This window comes from Nothobranchius furzeri, chromosome 10 (genome assembly GCF_043380555.1).
Source record: "Nothobranchius furzeri strain GRZ-AD chromosome 10, NfurGRZ-RIMD1, whole genome shotgun sequence".
NCBI classification, from domain to species: Eukaryota; Metazoa; Chordata; class Actinopteri; order Cyprinodontiformes; family Nothobranchiidae; genus Nothobranchius; species Nothobranchius furzeri.
In genome coordinates, this window is record NC_091750.1 from 41530180 (window position 1) to 41546436 (window position 16257).

General features: G+C 45.6%; 1 protein-coding gene across 1 annotated transcript in view; it reads right to left on the reverse strand.

Annotated features, from left to right (window-relative positions):
- Window positions 1-6558: 6558 nt before the first annotated feature.
- uvrag (UV radiation resistance associated gene) overlaps window positions 6559-16257 on the reverse strand; it is a 153996-nt gene continuing 144297 nt past the window's right edge. The window contains exon 15 of the mRNA XM_015960166.3: window positions 6559-8107. Within this exon, the coding sequence (XP_015815652.1) occupies window positions 7348-8107 (760 nt within the window). The 3' untranslated portion in view covers window positions 6559-7347. The remainder of the gene's footprint in view (window positions 8108-16257) is intronic.

Sequence of the window (16257 nt, forward strand, 5' to 3'; positions counted from 1 at the left end):
TGACTACCCACAATGCACCTCACCCACCAGTTCTTTGTGCTTGAATTCCACCAAAATTGCTTGTTTTTTTCCTATAAATCCACAAATATTTTAAGAAATATATAAGTCTGTTTATAAGACACACTTTAAAGAGCAAGTCACCCCTTACAAGAAATTGACTTCACTCCCTCTTCATGTTTGAAAAATGCAACAAATGCTGTTGCCTAGCAGACTGAGAGGGCAGAGCTGCTAACAAATACACACACACAGGCTCACAATGGCATTGTGACATCATAATGTACCAGTTTACATCATAGCATACCTCTTAGCCAACAGCGGTGGCAGATTTAAATTCCAGTGCAGTGCAAAGTTTTTACCTGACGACGGTGCAACACTGACCGTTTTAGGCAGAATATTTAAATTTTAACTAAGATGCACTGAAGTACCAAATTATTGACCACACGTGTCTGCAGCACGATGAAACACACATTTATATAGTTTATCAGAAAAATAAGGAGATTTGGGGGTGACTTGCTCTTTAAGTTGACATAAAGATGAATAGATTAATATAGAAACATAAAATAATAAATGAATATTTTTTGTTAATAGTACTTATTCAAGTTAAGTTATTGATTCATTTAAGTTATGCTCACTAAAAACATATTTTCAGATTAATTAAAAAGTTTGAGTTCAATATACTTAAAACAAAGAAAAGGTTGAACTAACTCAACACATTTGAGTTGTAAACACTTTTTTTTATGAGTGTCACTACTCAATATTTTTCACTATTTTCAACATTTGGGTTTACCCTAGGTTAACCCACCAGACTAAAGAGGAAGCTGGTACTTTATGTTGTTCATGAACCCAAACAGCTGAGCCAGGCCACACAACCACGATAAGTCAAGGTGAGGAATGGGACCATGTTTCTGAGTGTGTTGTCTCTGTGCTGCTACAGTGCATTAATCCAGCTCTGAAGAGCAACAGTAACTCAATATGGTTTCTACAAAAAATGAATGAGAAACAACCTGGATGACTGGGCTAGCGCTGAAACCTGACCTCTGACCTCTTCTCACCCCATCTTGAAAGTTTTACTGCAGGTTTAAACAAAAGACTTAAAACTGGAAAAGAGCTGAAAAGGTTTCCTACAAATAAACATTTTATATGTACGTCACCCTGAGAAGCATTTCTGGATGGAACGGTATCCATCCCATACCTTTGACCAAGTCCTGCGCTCAGTTACTGTCACCAAACCAGGGTCGGACAGCTCTGGAGGAACTGCTCTGATGCTTTGCAGCCACGTTGGAAGATCTGGGAACGAAAACTGGTCTGTGGAGGCCAGCTGAGATTTATGACCTAATTTAGAAAAAGTCATGACAAAACATGAGCTTAGTTCCCTTTGAGCCATCCAGACAGGAGTGGAAATGTTTGGGATCTTTGTCTTACTGCATAACTTGTTTCTGCTTGAATTTCACGTTGCTCACTGATGACCAGATGTTCTCCTCTTTGGGCTTTTACAGGGCAGAATTCACGTTTCCCTCGATCATGGAAAGTCAGCTTGATGGAGCAAAATATCCTCATAAAAATCCTTCTTCCAGTGTTTGTGTTGCTTTAAAGGTGCAGTATGTAAGACTATAGTGAAAATTTTACAGCGAGAAAATCCCAAGTTGGTTTCAGTCACTTTGGAAGGAGGCTCTTCTGAAACATATCGTCACGCTTTGTAGGAGGTGTGGACCCAGAAACCCAGGAAGGCACAGAGAGCGAGATGCTGCAAAAATCAACGATTCTTTATTTGAAGGAGAGTTGAGACAAAATCCAAAAGGCTCAAGAGAGCCAACCCAGAACCACAAAAAACTCTTAAACTCAGGGTATCAGTAAGAGCGCAGGAGGACACAAACCCCGCTGAAACAACAGACTTTATACGCAGGGAGGCTGGGAGCAGGTGTGACCTGAGTGGGCAGGAAACATGAGCAGGAGGCTGAAACCGACATAAGAATGAACACGATAAACTCAGCTGGACTAGAAGGTTGCTATGGGAACAACAAACACTAGAAAAGCCTGAACTCAAAATGGAGAACAAGAACCACTGAGCATCAAACTGGAGGGCTGGGGATAAGAACGCTAAAGTGGACTATTAACCAGAAACTACAGAACTAGAGACACAGAGGGTTGGGGAGACATCACCTCAACTACATAAAGGAATAAACTAGAAATTTAACTAAAGAGACCAAAAGAAAATCTGTTCATCACCTTTATGGACAGAATTTCTAGGCGCAGCCGTGGTGTGGAGTGTGTCGAGTTTGGTGGCAATTTGGAGAATCTCGTCTCTGCTTTTTGTGGATGATGTGGTCCTCCTAGCTTCATCCAGCTCTGACCTTCAGCTCTTGCTGGGCAGGTTCGCGGCAGAGTGTGAAGCGGCTGGGATGAGGAACAGCACCTCCAAATCTGAGACTATGGTTCTCGACCGGAAAAGGGTGGCTTGCCAACTCCGGGTCGGGGAGAGGTCCTACCTCAAGTGGAGGAGTTTAAGTATCTCGGGGTCCTGTTCACGAGTGAGGGTAGGAGGGATTAGGAGATCGACAGGTGGATTGGTTCAGCATCTGCAGTGATGCGGATGCTGAGCCGATCTGTCGTGGTGAAGAGGGAGCTGAGCCAGAAAGCCAGGCTCTCGATTTACCGGTCAATCTATGTCCCAATCCTCACCTATGGTCATGAGCTTTGGGAAATGACCGAAAGAACGAGATCGTGGATACAAGCGGCCGAAATGAGTTTCCTCCGTAGGGTGGCTGGGCTCAGCCTTAGAGATAGGGTGAGGAGCTCGGACATTCGGGAGGGACTAGGAGTAGAACTGCTGCTCCTCCGGATCGAAAGGAGCCAGTTGAGGTGGTTTGGGCATCTGGTCAGGATGCCTCCTGGACGCCTCCCTGGGGAGGTGTTTCGGGCATGTCCAGCTGGCAGGAGGCCCCCGGGTCGACCCAGGACACGTTGGAGAAGTTACGTCTCCAATCTGGTCCGGGAATGCCTTGGGGTCCTGCCGGAGGAGCTGGTGGAGAAGGCCGGGGAGAGGACGGTCTGGAGCTCCCTAGTTGGGATGCTGCCCCCGCGACCCGGATAAGCGGAGGAAGACGACGACGAGACCAAAACAAGGAATCTGAATGACAGTCAGGGAAGGAGACAGGAAGGGAAGAGACCAGGACACGGGACATGACACATATTTCACGTGCAGCTGCTGGACTGTCGGTTTTTGTCTTCTCAAAACAAAGGAAGGAGGGACGTAACTACTGTTTACCATCAGGGGGTGGGGGGGCAACAGTTGTCTAAAGTGGTAACCACATTTTACCACAAGTTGTCATTTTTACTTCAGTTCTACACGATGCACCTTTAAACAGACCCGTGTGTTTCATTCAAGTCAAACATGACTGAATCTGTCCTTGGCTAGGCCGACCTTTGACACACCGGCCTGCTAAACGTTTTCCCTAAAGACTCGGCAGGTTGCCAAGGTGTGCCAAGGTAAACCTGGGAGAGGAAACTCCGTATTCCTCTGAGTTGTCAGAGGTTTTCTTCTCCTCTTGTTCTCTTGGGTCCCGTTTTAACGTCTGCATTTCAGATCCAGTTGTGAACGTTGACCTTCGAGGTGAGAGAGGCCCACCGTGTCTCCACATTTTCTTTGGATCGTCCTGTATGAGTCATGGCTGTGCTTTAGGAGGAATTTTAGAAGGTTAACCACCTCTGGGAAAAGTCACTGCTGCTTCCAAGTTTATCTGTTTGTAGATTATGGAAATCTGCAGCTTCCCAGCACCGTGGCATTAGTGCAGAAACCTTCCTGCATCAGCGTCTTCCTCGTGTTTAATGGAATGTTTGGATTGCAGTTTGCTGTTGAAGCTTTAGCGTAACTGTTTCAGAGGTAGGGAAGCCACGATAACTGCTCCATGCTTCCTAACTCTACCACGCTAACTCACACTTATGCTTTACTAATTAATATTCTTAGTTTCATGAAAATACTTCAGAATGTTCGCAGATTTACAAAAATATAAGAAAATAATCAACCAAGTCTTAGGTGCAGCTGTGGGGTAGGAGTTTGGTCCTCTAATCATTACAGAGGTGATGTGTAGTTTTTACCTTTAATCTCTGGAAATATCCATCAAAATAGCTTTAACCATAAAAATTGGGTCTAAAATGCATGGGGGTGGAAGCCAAGTTCCTTCTACAGGAGACTGTGAGGACAAAATGCATTTACTGATTCATAACAAACTATTACAAAACCTTAGCCGTTCATAAAACTAGTTTTACACATTTGGCTCTTCGCTCGTTGCCGCTGATGAAAGGGAGTCTGATGTGCTCGTCATTTTGCCGGACGTTACGCTCCCAAGGAACTTTTGACCCTAAAGGCCATCCATCGGTACGGCCCTAGGGCCGTGACCCTGTGGTGGTGCAGGCATCGGCGTCCTTCTTCTCATACTTGCTGCTTCACTGCACTGCTTGTGGTACCGGAGTGTTCCACTAGGGGGCACGTTAGACACCTAAGAGCGGAGCGGGAGCCGGGTTTGTGGGTACAACCAAAACAAGCATGGCATCAATAGAAAAGATCAGTTAATGGTTAGTTTTGAGTTCACAACAAAAAAAAAAAAAAAAGAGAGCGGCGGTGTCGTAAATGGTATGAAAGACCTCTAAATCAGACAGTCCCCATGCTGAGTGTGTCTCACTCGTTCTGTCAACTACACCTACTGGTTACCGTAAATTTCAGGGTCCGGACGCGTTCATTTTGGAGGTAAAACACAGCCCTTACTCAAACACAAAATAACGCTTGATTTAGTTATGTGCTGCCAATTATCGCCAGGGAGTAGACACGCATCACTTTAGGTCAAGGTGGAAGCAGCATCTCCAAATCCATCTGAGGGAGGACCACCAACTCCGTGTCAGGGAGAGGGAACTAACGTGGTTGGGCTACACTCCCAAGCGTCACCCGTGGTCCCGAGCTTTCGGTGAAAACGGACACAAGAAGCCACCACGATGGAGCTGCTGCTCCGCTTTGAGAGAAGCCAACTGGTGGTCGGAGGGACCGGTGGTGCTTGTGCACAGCAGCCTCGCTTCTGTCAGTGCACCCAGGGCAGCTGTGGCTACACTGAAGCTCATCACCAGCAGCGTGTAAATAGATGAATGATTCACTGTGGTGTAAAGCACTTTGGAGTCCTCTCAGAACGTTGCTATACAAATGCAGTTGTTCATCTTTGAACCCAACCAGAGGGAACGACAGCCATGGACGTAATTTTCACTTTAGAAGTGTGTGTGTGTGTGTGTGTGTGTGTGTGTGGGGGGGGGATCTTTACAGTATGCTCTAATGGGAAACAGGTTGTTTCCCGCTTGGTCCTAGAGCTCAACCAGTGTCAATTTAATATAGCGTAATGTTGCTTTTGGATGGTAAAAAGTGCAGGGGTCAAATCTTGACTTTGGAAAAAGTGGGGGGGCAGACGACAGCCCTTGTGGCTGGGTCCTTGTCAAGCCCCGCCCCTCCATGTAAACTAACCCCCAAATTCCACTACCTCCGCTCCGCTCCGACACGAACACCGGAACAAAATCGGTCCCGTTGTAGTCAATCAGAGCAATTCCACTACTGCGGCCGTGCTCCGGCAGTGCGGCGCCGTGCGCCGCCCTCTGTTCCGGCGTCCGGCAAAAAAAGAATCGATCCTATTTTCGCCGGACGCCGGAGCACCTCCGCAGTAAATGGACAGAAATCACAACCGCCCAACAGGAAAAGGAGCAAGCACAACTTCCGTTTTTCACAATAAATCGATAAACAAAAGGCGTTTTTTGTTTCATATGCACAGGTTTAACAACTTTTAACAACTATCAATGGCGGCTGAAGTTTAAATGCACAAAAGTAAGCCATAAATACAGTTTCTACTATCAAAGTAGTCACACTTTGTTGATCCTAACACTGCTGATCTCTCAACACAAATGATGGGCAGATTAAACAGCTCATGCCGATGCTTCTCCCACACAACGGGTGTTTGGATCTAACTTCCGCGTTTATTGCTCGGACTGTATCGCAAGATCTCGAAAATCCCGCGCATGCTTGTTTGCCCACCTCAGGTCTCCGCACCGGAGCGGAGCCGTTGTAGAGCGGGTACCAGTAAAAATTGAGTTCGGAAGCGAGCGGCTGTGGAAGGCGGGGGCAGACCGGAGCGGAGGTAGTAGAATTTGGGGGTAAGAGCACATTTTTAAAATGAAAAAGTAAAAATATACCTTAGATGTATTTAGTTCATCCACGAAGTTCTGATCCTGCAGAGTGTGTCTGTGGGTGTGTTACAAACAGGCTCACAACTGCTTTAAGGGGGGTGGGGGTTCCACCTATGCCATTGGTCTTTATTAACCAAAAGAATCTTCCATACAAAATTTTATGTACACGGTCACTTAATGATCTGTGTTCATGGAAATGATCCAACAAGCTTCTTCCTCCCAACAGTCAGGAACCACAGAAGTGGACCTGGAGCTGCAGTGGGCCGTGTTCGACGGGTCGGTACCCCGCGACCCCTAGAGCAAATGAGTAACAGGTTGAAATCTACGTTTTCATGAATGACATCCATATGACTAGAACATGAGGCTTCATAACCCATAAGGGAATATCTGTGCAGGAAGGGATCCGGAACAGAGCGTTGGGACTAAATCACACACAGCAGGGTAGACACGGTTAGACGGAGGCCTGAGAGGGACATTTCAAAACAAAGTTACAAGTTTGGCTGAGTAAAATTCAGCGACATGAATGTTCAGAGTTCATACAGGAGGAAAAAGTGGGCACAACGCAGACAACTGCACCGTTTCCCTGACAACAGTTGAGAGGTCCAACTTGATGCTCATGGTCATCATGTTTGGACCTGATGGACCTGGCTGAGTGTGTGAGGAGATCCCGCCTCCCTCACTGATAGCAGAAGGAATCTGTTGCTGCGGCAGAAACAGGAGGGCGGCGACGCTAATCACAACCCTGAGGTTGTTGGGGTGATGTCATTAAAGCCATCCTCTTATTGGATGAAGATGATGAAGGCTAAGAACGACAGTTTGAGACATTGACAGTCTCTCCTCTTCCTGCTCATGAACTCTGACGCTGTGATGCTCAAACCCAAGAGTGGAGTAAAACCTGCCGTTTAGAAAACCAACGCTGCCATCCCACAACCTGCACCCTGACTTCTGTAATTATACGGTTGCTATGGAAATGTTTACATTAAGTGCAAATTGGTTAATCTGAAACAGCTCCTGTGGTGCTTGAAGCTGAGATGGACCACACCTTGTCCCTGTCCACTCATCTCCCTCCTCCCATGTGTCCAGCCTGAATGTGCAACTTTTCCCGGCGCTCCCTCTGGCCACAGGTGCTGCGTCTCACTTGTCAGAGTTCTTGCGCGGCCGGCGGAAGCTGGACGTATTCTCGTTGAGTGCATAGATACGCTTGGAGAACTCCTCGAAGCCAGCTACATCCAGCTCACCCAGCACCTGTTCGTCACACTCCACGGCGACAGCGTGGTCCACGGGGATGCAGCGGTAGTCCTCCAGCTGGGCCTCGTCTGCTAATCCCAACCCCGTGGCCTCAGTGCCCATGATCTCCTCGGCCTGCTCTACAGAGCAGAGCAGCTCTGGGACCAGACCAGCAGATGGTGGGCCTGGTACCAAGGAGCCATTCATGTGCTGGACCTCATCGACGTCCAGAGTTGTAGAAGAGCTGGGTGCACCGGTGTTGATGGGGGGCCGCCCCTCTTCATTAGCTTCAATCTCTTTGTCAGTCAGTTGGTGTTTCTCCTCCTCCACTGCTGCACCTCCCTGCTCCTCCCTCTCCTCCTGATCTCCATCCTTGCTGGACCTTGTGGTAATGGTCAGGTTATGTGATGCCATGCTGGCATCAAGTGAGGAAGACAGCTGTTTGGGTGCAGGTGAGCGTGGGGCCAGGTCAACAAGAGATGGGTCTTCATCCATTGTGGCGTTGTTGCTGCTAGGAGACAGATTATATTTAATCTGCGCTTCGGCCTCTGAGCTAGCCCTCTTCCTCACGCCTGGGTCTGGAGAGCTGCTGTGGGCGAGGTCAGTGGACATGCCCAACTGGGACTTGATGGGCACCTGGATGGAGCTGGAGACGTGATGCCGGTCGCTGTGAGAAGGCAAAGACGAGAAAGATTAATGAGCGATCCTGAAACACGTCTTTTACATTCAGAACAGAGAATTAGACATGAAGCCAGGGTCTGGATGCAAACACAGAAGTGAGAAAAACACACTCCTGGCCTGAATTATTGTCCCCGTCTGAGTTCCTACTGCAATTTATTCCAGAAGAGTCTGAATGAGTTCATGAGGCACACTCTTGAACGCTCGTCGTATTCTTGATTTGGGGACTGCCCCCCCCCCCGTTCACTGTGCGGGGACCGCCTCCTTCTGACTCAGACAACTTAAACTGAGACGCGTTCCAGATGCCTGGAGAGGGTGCTCGCTGCATAACCACAAAGGCGGAGCTGCACCATAAGGTGGAGCTGCACCAGAGTCAGCCCCGCCCATTCTTGCAAACAGCCTAGCCCACTGACTTCTTCAGTTTTTTTATTTTATTTTATCGCAAACCAACCTGACCCACATGAACTACGGATGTTACTAGTTTACAAATGTTAACGCTATGTTCTATGCTCCAATTAAACAAGAAATATAACTTGCTACATGACAAAGCCTGAATATATCCCGAAATAATAAGGTTTCTTTCAGTAAATATCTGGCCACAGACGCTCCAACAAAAGCGGCCTACGACAGCATAGTCTAGTGGCAAGATCATCAAACTTAACTTTTGCTTTCCCCTCAGCTGATGCTGGTTCGACTCTCGGTGGGGTCGGCAGCAATCTATTTAGCCAGCTGAAACATTTAATTTGTTTATATTTTAGTTGTAATGTTTATTTTCCGCAAAATATTTATGTCTCAAAGTTCTTTGAATTTGGTCGTTCCTAAACAGCATTTTAGTTGAAACTGCTCACAAATGGACTCACACTGGCTAAATAAACAAATAAATAAAAAAAACCAAACAATTAGTCATTATATTTTAAACGGTATACCAATAAATGGTTAAAAACATAGTACTGGCAAGTGTAGCTAGAAAAGAAGAAAAAAGTTTGCGCCGCTACCGGGAGGCGAACCTGCGCAAAACTACATTCCAAGCTGACGCCACAACCACTTCACCACTACATCTGATAACAAGCTGGTGGCGTTACATGTAATTGTGCCATCCAGTGTGTCTTTGTAGATGGGATGTATGGTTTTTCCAGCGGTGTCTCAGTAGAAGTCATTTCAGAAATTATTTGTCAGAAAATTCACAATATATCCAGATTTGAGAACCAAGACCAGACCCGCTTCGGGGGAGGAGACCAAATTGAAGCTGAGATGGGAGGAAAATGTGTGAATGAGGCCAAAAAATGGCTTTGGCGTATTTCTTATGAGGAAATGACAACATGGTAAAAAGTTACAAAAGTTAGATTTTTTATTTTATGGAACCTTTACAAAAACGGTTCAATTAACTTCTCAACTCCGTCCTCAATCTTGCATTTTAGATTATATTAGCTATAACACCCTCTATGGTTCCAGAATGCTATCAAGTCTGACAACTGGAAGGAATTGGACTGACTCTGATGGAGTGGGCGGGGCTGACTCTGGTGCAGCTCCGCCTTCTGGTTCAGCTCCGCCTTTGTGGTTGTGCAGCGAGCACTACTTGAATGCCTGTGGCGACTCTGCTGCTGTGCTGAGAGGAAACAGCTATTGGACGAGGGCCGCCTTCTACTGCCGCTGCTAGATAGAAGGTCAAATTGCGACGCGGCCCTTGTACTCCCGACTCTAGCACGTCTGCCATGAAGCCGGTCAAATTCGGTTTCAAAAGCTCTTAATGTGTTCACAATTCCAGCGCAGGTTCTCTGAGCCACGACAGCGAATGGATAGCGCTCTACGTTGCTTTGGACCTTGTCCGGGGAGTACAGTTGCAGCCCAGTGAGATGGCGGGAGTTTTTCAGCCCCCCCCCCCCCCCCCCCGCTCCTAATCCAACAGGCAGCTGCAAGTCTTTGTAAATGACACCCCCCCCCAAGAGCATCCAGAAAACATTTATGAAGCGTCTATCGTCGTGACTGCATGAGCACAGCAGGCATCCACAGAAGTATGTCAGACATTTTCTTTCAAAACAGATAACAGACTGAGGATCTGGGACACCCCGCCCAGCCCCAGGACAGGAGCCATAAATCTACCTAAATGGGGGCCTCACCGCCTCTTTCAATAGTCAAGGCCCGGTATAACTCACTGGACTACCCAAGTACTCTGTCAGGAGGAGAGAGCTGGACCTACACACTCACATGTTAGTTACGGACTGGAGGACAGGTCTTTGCTTGTTCAGTTGGACATCCTGTCATAATAGATTGGTCTCCTGTCCCCTGGCCTTTTACCAAGGCTATCTAGTTAGCAAGAGTGGCATTCAGACACTGGCGATGAGAGCTCATCGTGCATTAGCTAACGGCCTGATGGACGGTTTCACTTACAAACACACGACAGCTTGTCAAAAGGGCCCTGAGCTGGACCCGAGACACCCAGCTGAGGTGGTCCTGACAGGGTTCGCAAGCAGGACGCTCTGCTGAAGACAGCAGAAGTCTGTCCTGTCAAACCTGTCAACTTCAAAGTGTCTAGAGTAAATTAAAACCATCCACTCTGCTCTGTAGAAACAGCAGGTTGTGTCTGACTACAGCGAGATGGAAGGAAAACAGACGTAACATCTGAGCTGAAGAGTAAGGACCTGCTCCTCTCCAACCTATTAGTGGAAATCGCTCATAAGACCAATCACAACTCACCCTCTAACAAAGAGCATCATGGGTCAATGGTTTCACATTTTATTGGTTTTGTGTTTCATGCTCTAGCTACGCTGATTGCTCCCAGTCTGGGTTTTGTTTATAACTAGGTGATAGCTGAGGCATGTGATGTGTAAGGTTAGGGTTTGCTGCTAGGGAAGTGTTCAGCAGTACTGCTGATATGGGTGGGTTTTTGGGAAGGTGGCGTATGTTTTTGCTGATTGGCTGGCTGGTTTTATGTATCAACTGTATTGTTGTGGCCCTTATTTATAAGCCAACTGTGGTGGAGTCCATTTGACAGAACTGAGAATTTTGTGATGCTGTAAATTCGTCATCTAATGAGTTCTGTGAAGAAATGAAATAAAACAACATATTTCGCTCTTTACCTTTTATTTTTTTCATTTTATTACTTTTGTATTGCTGTTGGAGTAACTGAGTTCATACTCAGCTTATATATATATATATATATATATATATATATATATATATATATATATATATATATATATATATATATATACATACATACATATATATGTATGTATGTATGTATGTATGTATGTATATATGTATGTATGTATGTATGTATGTATATATATATATATATATATATATATATATATATATATATATATATATATATATATATATATATATATATATATATATATGTATGTATACATATATAAATGCACCAGCAGTGTTAAATGTGCACGGACACACCTCTCATCCCAATCCCAGTGGGATGATCCCAGGTACCAGAATGGATGGTTCACCAGAGAGGCAGACGAACGATGAAGCTGACAGATCTAGGTTTTTAGCGACGTGGGACCAGGAAGTCCTGCACATCCAGCATGGCGGTCCGCCACTGTCACATGATACAAGATGAACACGGGCTTGGGCTGGCTACATTTAGCAATGAGTGGATAGACCAAACTCTACCGGAGAGGAAAAGAGAACTTCATCCAGGTTAGATCCGCTTTCCTCTTATTTAACTCTCGGTGTTTTTATACGGAGTGAATCTCACTTTGAACTGATTGTTCTTAACTTCAGTCCAAAAGATCAGCAGAATGAACAGAAAACAGGTTGTGACGTAAAGAGGTTTCTCTATTAATCACTTCTAAATGTAATCAGGATACTGTAACTTGCCATAATTCGGTAGAATTCCGTATTTTAAAAGTCAGATGTGAAGAAAGTGAGCCAGCTTTAGCCGGCCCCATGCTGTCTCTTTTATTCAGAGCTACATCACATTTATTCTGACAGGGCGTGTTTGTGTGCAACACTTCTGGGAAATGAAAGCCGACCTTGCCAGCTGCAGATTAAAACACTCTGCAGTGAGTTTTTCTGTCTTCTCCACATGCTGTCCCGTTTTCTAACGTGTCAAAGATAATCCCACTTAGTCCCGACGGTGAGGATCTCCCTTCAGACAGGACACATGCTGAACCAGTTACACATCCCTCCCTCTTAGCGTCGTATCTGTTTAGATGCGTGGAAAGAATAAAGAAGCGGTGAAGGAAGCAGATTACCCCGCCTCTGTCCCAGTCTGTCAGAGAATAACCTGCAGCTGCCATCAAGACCGCTCACTCATCCATTTTTCATGAGCCGAGTCCCAGAGCGAGACTGCGTGTCTGAATTGACTGGAACTGATACAGATAGGAAGTGGTGAGACGGTGTGCGTTAATGCGGATCGTCCTTATTTACTGGCTTTGTGAGACGGGGGACTTCTGAGGCTTTTACATTTTCAGAACTTGTTCCAGGTTGAATGGAGGACATTAGCTGCATTTTTCTACCATGAGAAGTTTGCAAAATTCCTAATATTGTTATGAAATTATCATGAAAGCCAAGATGTCCTTTAAAATACTTTAAAGTATATTTACATATCTCACACTGATCTAAACGATCTTTATCACCACCCCAAAAACAAACACACCTCTACCGTCTTCTGTCTGTGGCGCTTCATCAGACCAAACTATTTAAAAACAGGCCCGCAACGCTTCACTTTGGCTCCTTTTGTCACACAGGATCAGTTATTTATTGTTAAAGAGCATCATTTTTAATTCAACTGAAGCGCCGTGGATTTGCTTGTACCAGGACCAAACCCTACACTGTGTCTGATTTGGTTGATAGGAAAGTCGGACCGGGGCGAGAGGCTGCAGCGAGAGCCAGAGCTGCGTGACGTGTGACAAAGGGAACACACTCATGGGATAGCAAAGCAGATGGACCTCATGCACTTGGTTTGTGTCACAGAAACACCGACGTACTTAAATCAGCTCCGTTTCCCGATGGGAGGTACGACATCAGCGTCAGCTGATGGTTTGAACGTATCGGTCCCACACCCGTCTCTGTCTGTGTGTGTGTTTCAGGAGGGGGTGGGATCAAATAATGCAGAAAGGAAACAGATGGTGTGGGGAAATGTAAATATCATATGTTATGTAATAAACATTTTACACTTCTCAGTTATTTGTTGCAGTCACTTACAAGGACTCTTGTGGTTACGAACATGGATGTTAGCATTAATGTTACTGCAAGGGAATAAACCTGGAAGTTTCCTCTAATCAGAATGATTCAGGATGCTGCAGCTGCTGATCTCATATGGAACTCTGATCATGTCTGCAGGATCATCCAGAGAAACGCCAGTCACTGCTATGAGAGGCTTTTTGTTTTTGTTTTTGTGAAGCGCCTCGTGATTTTTATCTTGAGAGGCGCTATAGAAATGATATTTTCTTCTTCTTCTTCTTCTGATGTAACACACACACGCACACACACATACACACACACACACACACACACACACACACACACACACACGTGCACACATGCATGCACACACACACGCACACACACCCACACACATGCATGCACACACACACACATATGCACACATGCGTGCACACAAACACACACGCGCACAAATACACACACACGTGCACGCATGCATGCACACACACGTGCACACATGCACGCACACAAACACACATACGCACAAATACACACACACACACACACACACACACACACACACACACACACACACACACACACACACACACACACACACACACACACACACACGTGCACACATACACACGTGTCATGAATCTTTGGGCCATTCTACTTCCCCAAAAACTGGGGGTTGGGGCGTGTGGGGACGGGGGGGGGTTGGTTGGTTGGGGCAATAGAAAGCTGATTTGGGAGCTCTAGCTTTTCATGTCGTCTTCTATTTCATAACAATAATTATTGAATTAATGTGTGTAATACACATTTTCCCTCTTACTGGGGGGGGGGGGGGGGGGGGGAGAAATCAAAGCCAGTGTGTGTGTTTCAGGGCCTGACGCGTACCGACTCCCAGGTTTTCCTAAATGTTCCCAACAGGCAGGAGTAAGAGCCTGGAAGTTAAAGAGGATCAAGCTTCTACAGTGGCAGCCACAGCATCGTTTCTTGTGTATAATAAATATAAACCACTTGCTCGTTCACAAAAATGCTACCTTAATAACAATAATAATGGATCGGATAATGCTTTTCTAGGTACCAAGAGCAATTTCCATTATTCTCGCACATCACACTATCGGAGATGGTAAGCTACCGTGTAGCCACAGCTGCTCTGGGGAGGTCTAACAGAGGCAAGGCTGCCATCGTGCGCCATCGGCCCCTCTGACCACCACCAACACAGGCAAGTCAGGTCAAGGGAATTCTGGTTCGCCACAAAATGTCGTAGGTCACACTGATTGTCACTCCTGCAGAATCTGAGCAATATTTGATGTTTTGAGGCGTACTTTTATGATCTGATTTGCTCCAAGTGTGCTGTTGCACTTCTGGAACATGTCGGAACTTGCTTCAGACGTCACCGATGTCGGGGAAAGCTCGTAAAAACACAACTGTCTTTCAGTCCACCTTGAAGCCTGCTACTTCGGCCTCATGGTGTGACCCCACCCCGACCTGGACCCTCCGACACGCCATCTGCTGAAATGGACTGTTCCAATAACATGTCGGCGGAGCTTGCAGAGAACCTCACATCTGTCAGGTGTGACATACAAGCGCTGAAAAAGGATCTGTCCTCAGATATTTCAACCATTCAGGCGGATTTTATGCAGACCTGCTAGCCTTGTAAAATCTTTTAGAGTACCACACCTGCAGCAGTTTTTCACAGACTAGCAACTGTAATGTCCCCGTTCACTGGCTGGAAACATCTTCATGAATAGTCCAAAGTTTCCTGTTTTTTAATATTAAAGAGTGAAACTCAAATGTTACTCTTGCTTACCTTTTATAATACGTGTGATTATAAAAGCTGATGGCTACAAGTTACTTGAATTTGATTATTTCAGTCCTTAATCAAAATAATTAATAATATTAATTAATAATAAGATTTATTAATATTTATTTATTTGTAATGATTTATTTTGTATATTGCAACAGGTGGTTGTGTTTTCAACAATGGAATATTAAATTGGCTTAAAGCACGTGCACACACCACTGGGGCTAATTTATACATTACCTGCAGTTGCCTGGTGGCTCATGTCCACTTCACAACTGCAGATTAAGCAAATGCATGGTGAGGTAGTTTAGAGGGTCGCAAGCATGGCCACAAGTTTTAAATTAGAATTTTTGTCTCAGAGTAAAACTCTGAGTGACTGATTATCAGAATTAATCATTAGAAAATTAATTTTAAGTGAACCACACCTTTGATTAGATTTGCCTAATAGCATTTTTTGAGTTTCTGTTAAAAGACAAAATGGTTTAACTGTTGACATCTGGTCAGGGTTAGCACTGAAGGATGGAGACACGTTAATGAGTTAAAATGCTAAATTCCTACTAGTGCACTTGTTTTTATGAATATTACTTCTTATCCATCCGTCCATCCATTCTCTTCCACTTATACAGATTCAGCTCACAAGGGCAACACCCTAAGTCAAGAGGCCCAGACTTCCCTCTCCCTAGCTACTTGGGCCAGCTCTTCCATTTATTTGCTTCACACTCAGCTGTGAACCGCTCCTGCAAAAGCTGGAGATCACTGTCTGATGAAGCCAACAGGACCACATCATCTGCATAAAGCAGAGACCTGACCCTCAGGCCACCAAAATGGATCACCTCAACACCTTGGCTGCACCTAGAAATCCTGTCCATAAAAGTTATGAACAGAATTGGTGATAAAGGGCAGCCTTGGTGGAGTCCAACTCTCACTGGAAATGAGCCAGACTTACTGCCGGCAATGCTGACCAAGCTCTGACACCGGTCATACAAGAACCTAACAGCCTGTATCAAAGGACCTGGTACCCCATATTCATTGAGTACCCCCCACAAAGCTCCCTGGCGGATGTGGTGAAAAGCTGTCTCCAAATCCACAAAACACATATAGATTGGTTGGGTGAACTCCCACAGACCTTCAGGACCCCCCTAAAGGTATAGAGCTCTGCTCTGTCTTCTCCATCCCCAGTGAGTCGTGGTGGATGG